Consider the following 672-nt stretch of genomic DNA (forward strand, 5'->3'; position numbering starts at 1 on the left):
GCAGGGATGGGGAGGTGGCAGGGATGGGGGAGGTGGCAGAGGTGGGAGAGGGGGCAGGGATGGGAGAGGGGGCAGGGGGGGGGAGGTGGCAGGGGTCAGGCCACTGTGCCCTCAGCCCCTGCACTCAGGACTGCGGGTTCCCCATGAGAAGGGCTTCGCTCTGGGCTGAGGGTTAAAGGAGCCGGGCGCGCAGGCGCAGCAGGAGCACCCCAGGGCGTCCTGCTCTGCGCCTCAGGAGCGGCACCCGCCTTTCCCACCCTTTTCCGGAGGCAGAACTGGATGCCCAGAGCCTGTGGCCTGGACAGCAGGCCTCCCTGCTCAGGGCTCCAGGCCCCAGAGCACCCCAGGGGAGCGACACACAGGCCAGGGCAGGGCAGGGTGGCAGCAGGCGCAAGGGTGTGAGGGAAGGGGAGCGAGGAGGGAGCACAGGGGGAGGAGGCACGTCTCTCTCCTCCTGGAGCAGGGGCTCCCCCAGGCCAGTGCAGCTCTGGCCTCTGAAGGCCCTGCAGCAGGACGTGAGGGCTCACCTGCCGGCCCCCGCCCTGGAGCAGGTCCCCCAGCATCTCCACCAGCTCTGAGAACGCCGGCCTCTCTCTGGGGTCTCCCGACCAGCAGCTCAGCATGATGCGGCGTCTGCGGGAAAGCGCTGCTGGCCCGGGGTGTGAGGGCCCA

The 672-nt window shown here is 70.4% G+C and overlaps 1 protein-coding gene across 1 annotated transcript in view; it reads right to left on the reverse strand.

Moving 5' to 3' along the window:
* Positions 1 to 672, reverse strand: part of FLT4 (fms related tyrosine kinase 4) — a 27014-nt gene that overhangs the window by 8535 nt on the left and 17807 nt on the right. Inside the window, exon 24 of the mRNA XM_015571534.1 lies at positions 428 to 633. Within this exon, the coding sequence (XP_015427020.1) occupies positions 428 to 633 (206 nt within the window). The remainder of the gene's footprint in view (positions 1 to 427; positions 634 to 672) is intronic.

This window comes from Myotis davidii, unplaced genomic scaffold (assembly GCF_000327345.1).
Source record: "Myotis davidii unplaced genomic scaffold, ASM32734v1 scaffold648, whole genome shotgun sequence".
NCBI classification, from domain to species: Eukaryota; Metazoa; Chordata; class Mammalia; order Chiroptera; family Vespertilionidae; genus Myotis; species Myotis davidii.